Source organism: Bison bison, unplaced genomic scaffold, assembly GCF_000754665.1.
Source record: "Bison bison bison isolate TAMUID 2011002044 unplaced genomic scaffold, Bison_UMD1.0 scf7180017864471, whole genome shotgun sequence".
Classification (NCBI taxonomy): domain Eukaryota; kingdom Metazoa; phylum Chordata; class Mammalia; order Artiodactyla; family Bovidae; genus Bison; species Bison bison.
Genome location: NW_011495032.1, coordinates 23,926,154 through 23,930,671, shown reverse-complemented (window position 1 = coordinate 23,930,671; position 4,518 = coordinate 23,926,154). Strand labels below are relative to the sequence as shown.

The 4,518-nt window shown below is 42.1% G+C and overlaps 1 protein-coding gene across 6 annotated transcripts in view; it reads right to left on the bottom strand.

The window, feature by feature from the left end:
- The window catches only part of CFLAR (CASP8 and FADD-like apoptosis regulator), a 56,467-nt gene that overhangs the window by 16,908 nt on the left and 35,041 nt on the right, over positions 1–4,518 (bottom strand). For all 6 annotated transcript variants that reach the window (XM_010860965.1, XM_010860964.1, XM_010860962.1 and 3 more), the window contains 2 exons: positions 2,671–2,720; positions 1,904–1,985 (listed from right to left, as the gene is read on the bottom strand). In XM_010860965.1, the coding sequence (XP_010859267.1) occupies positions 1,904–1,985; positions 2,671–2,720 (132 nt within the window). The remainder of the gene's footprint in view (positions 1–1,903; positions 1,986–2,670; positions 2,721–4,518) is intronic.

Here is a 4,518-nt window from a genome sequence, read left to right as displayed (position 1 = left end):
TTCATTGGAAAGACCCTGATGCTGGGAGGGATTGGGGGCAGGAGGAGAAGGGGACGACAGAGGATGAGATGGTTGGATGGCATCACTGACTCGATGGACGTGAGTCTGAATGAACTCTGGGAGTTGGTGATGGACAGGGAGGCCTGGCGTGCTGCGATTCATGGGGTCGCAAAGAGTCAGACACGACTGAGCAACTGAACTGAACTGAACTGAAGGGCTAAAACTGGAGAAGGCAATGGCAACCCACTCCAGTACTCTTGCCTGGAAAATCCCATGGACAGAGGGGCCTGGTGGGCTGCAGTCCATGGGGTCGCTAGGAGTCGGACATGACTGAGCGACTTCACTTTATTTTTCCACTTTCGTGCATTGGAGAAGGAAATGGCACCCCACTCCAGTGTTCCTGCCTGGAGAATCCCAGGGACGGGGGAGCCTGGTGGGCTGCTGTCTATGGGGTCGCACAGAGTCGGACACGACTGAAGCGACTTAGCAGCAGCAGCAGCAGCAAGGGCTAAAACAGAAGGAACAAATCTTGTACATCAAATACACCTCAATTTAAGAAAAATAAAATAAATAAATACAGGACACATCTATAGCTCAAGAGACAGCATTTCTCACATCTAACTAAATACAGGACAGGAGAAAGTAAGATCATATCTGAAATCCCAGGAAATTCAGTGTAATAGTTGCTAATTGGACCTTTCTTGGATTCTCTTCCCATAAAACTCACCATGGTAATATTTAAATATATACGTATTTATTTTTACTTATTTGGCCACACCATGTCTTAGTGGTGGCACACAGGATCTTTGATCTTCGGGGGGCATGCAGGATCTTTAGTTAAGGCAAGTGGACCTGGTTTCCCAATCAGGGATCGAACCCAGGCCCCCTGATCTGGGAGCAGAGTCATAGCCACTGGACCACCAGGCAAGTTCCACCATGGTAACATTTTAAGTGAGCCTAAAAAAACACAGTTCTGACTCATTCTAAGAGAATGTTGAGAAGCTGGAAAACTGGAAATAAAACGATCAATCCTTTCAAGAAAGAGATAAAAAATGGAACCAAATTTTATTGCACTTATATAAGCTCTTCTCATTATTTTTTGATGCATCACCAGTGATTGATTCAGTTCGAGTCAGACATCCAACAGCTAAGCAAAAAAAATCCATTCAGATCCAAACAAGGATAAACAGGCAGTATAGACTCAGGCCAATAACCAAAGTTCAGGATGGTAGACACAGTGCCTCTAAATGAGCACAAATTTATCCTATTTTTAATATTCCCCAGAAAAGCTTTAAAGACCTATCTAGGTGAAATGATGGGGCATCTGATAATACTGAAGCCCAGAAAAACCTTCCATTTTTAACCCCTCCTTGGATTTCAGGACTCCTTCCTGCCGCAGCATCTAGCATGAAAAGAAAAGACCTCCCCAACTTTCACAAAATTTGCCTTTGTGCCAGAGACAGCACTATGGGTTCCTCCAACTCCCTTTCATTTTCCTCCTGACACACAGCTAGACTCAGTTCCTTGTCTACTGTGGTTGGATGGGGCCATGAGTTCTAACCAAAGGATTGTGGGTAGAAATGATACATATCACTTTCAAGCCTGTCCCTAAAGTCCTTCTGAGCTTCTCCATTCACTTCCGTCATCCACCAGCCATATATAGAGGTTCCAAAGACAACTCCAAGCCCTCAGACAATGACACCACTGATGTACACCTGCAACGAAGCTCCCCAGCCCCATCCCCACCAGACATGAGTAAGAAACTACCCTTCCTGTGTGAAACCACATTTTTGGGCAGTGGTTTGTTAAACAGCAGCTAGTGTTGATGCCTCTGATGAATACTGCTTGTGTGTGCCTCAATCTCACTATGGAGCATCAATTCATCTGAAGCCTTCACACCTACCTGTGTCATTGCCAATGCAGTCAATTATCAGGCAGATTCCCAGGGGCTTGCTCTGCATCTTATATCTCTCTTCTACTACGTGCTGGAAAGGAAAGCAGGGATTGTCAAAGAAGCTAAACATTGTTCTCTTACCTCAAGGTCCCCCCCCCATACTATCTTTTCTTTTGGATTTCCTTAAATTTCCTTTTGGCAGATGAGTTACTCAATAGGCACAGGCTGAAGTCACCATGACTGACATTTCCCTTCAACATCAACCAGTTATTTTAGTTTCTAATTAACTTTAATGAAACCTGCAGTCCCTTTATGCATTAGCTTTGTGAGATAAAGATAACGTAAAACACAGAGAAAAGATTGGTCATAAGTTTCCACAGCAACCTGCGTTTATACAAGTGATATTTTTCCAAACCAACACAAAAGGAGGCCTTTTATTGCCTTCTGTTATGGAGAAGAAGTACCAGCATAGAAAAAGTCATAACAAGTCAAGGTTCGGAGTCATTGCTTACTTATTTACTCAGCAATCACTCAGCTGAGAAGAGAAATGCCACTTGGAATTTTCCTGTATTCCAAAGTTCACTAATGCAATCCACTTCAACATCTTTTTCTTTGCTACATCCAAGGTTCCCCTTTAGAACAGAAGCGCTCTCAGAATAGCATCCTCAGCATCCTACTGTCACAAAGAATTCTTAATAGACAGATATTTGTAAAGCCATCAGTGTTCTCCACAGATACTGTGCTTACACTACCAAGTCAGATCATTTATTCTGTACCTGAGGCAAAAATGCTCCTGATTCCTGAATGGGTCTCTTCACTGGTTCTCCTGGGGGTGAGAGAGAAATCATTTACAAAACTGAAGGAGAACTAAGGCTGTTCCTAGTCCCTGCTAGCTTTTATGTCACACCTGTTCTCTTTCCCGATTTTCTTCCCCGCTACTATCTCTTCTTTCCCCAGCTATACTCAGCCCCAAGCTTCTAACCTCACACTGAAATACTTAACTAACTGATAACAAAACACAAGTCCCCATGCCAAACGGGTTGTGTAGAAAAACCACCTAAATAGAAGTAAAGAAGGTTCTCCCTTGCCCTCTTCCAGGTAAGAACCCAGTGACGGGGAGTTTTTAACCTGATAGGGAGAATCTGATAAACTTACTTCCCAATTAATATATCAATAACTTCACTGCATGTGCTGAAATTGCACACAATGCCTCAAGGGAGCAGCCTTAGAGACTCAGAGAAGGAAAAGCTTTTGTGAGTTTACCACTTAATGGAAGAGATGGCCACGTTTTCTTAATCCAGTGTCAATGGAAGATTGTAAAATAAAATGTCAACGGCAAGATATCAGATAGTGGGCTTAGCAAATGTAGATGAGCTTAAAGCAAAGTAGATAAAAAATGACTTTACTAGTCCCAGGGAAGTGGAGAAGCCACCCATTTTAAAGCCATGAAGGGCTGGCTGAAACCCTAGCACCATCACTAGTAAGCTCTGTGATCTGGGGCAAGTTTCTTCCTGAAGTCTTGGGGTTTCTTGGGGTTTTGTTTTGTCTTGTTTTGTTCATCTCTGAGATAAGCACCTAATTTATAAGATTGCTACACAAATGAGTAATAATATCTAAAGACAGGCAAAGAAAATGCCAGTGTTGGTCAAGTTTGGGAAATGAGCACTTTCAAATGGTAATGCTGTATAAGCTGAAACAGACTTTTTAAGGGACAATTAGCAATACCCTTTAAACCAATGTTCTGCTTCTAGAAGTTTATCATAAGAAATAACAGAAAAAGTGTGCAAAAATGTCATGGAGAGGTACTGAAGGACTGTTTGTAAAGGTACTGAAGGACTGTTTGTAACGGCCCTAAGCTAGAAAGAGCCTGAAAGTCTACTAACAAGAAACTGGTTAAATAAATAATGGTACATAGAATACTATGCAATGTTAAAATAGATAACAGAGATTTTATGTTCTTGACATGAAAAGATATGCAGGATATATTAAGTGAAAAACAGATTACTGAATAATATGTTTAATATTGAGCCAATGTACTTAAAATCATGTATGTGTGTGTGTATATTCCATATACTTACTAGAGGTACATAGATCAAACATTAATAGTGGTTATGTCTGATACTCAGAATTAAGAGGAAATTTTCACTTTTTTATATTTTAATAATCATGGCTTAACAGAATTAAAAGAAAACACACAAAATAATCTATGTAATATGTCCATCTTAATTCAGGGTACTTCAGGTCAGTTCAGTTCAGTCGCTCAGTCGTGTCCAACTCTTTGCGACCCCATGAACCACAGCACGCCAGGCCTCCCCGTCCATCACCAACTACAAGAGTTTACCCAAACTCATGTCCATCGAGTCGGTGATGCCATCCAGCCATCTCATCCTCTGTTGTCCCCTTCTCCTCCTGCCCCCAATCCCTCCCAGCATCAGGGTCTTTTCCAATGAGTCAACTCTTCACATGAGGTGGCCAAAGTATTGGAGTTTCAACTTCAGCATCAGTCTTTCCAATGAACACCCAGGACTGATCTCCTTTAGGAAGGACTGGTTGGATCTCCTTGCAGTCCAAGGGACTCTCAAGAGTCTTCTCCAACACCACAGCTCAAAAGCATCAATTCTTCG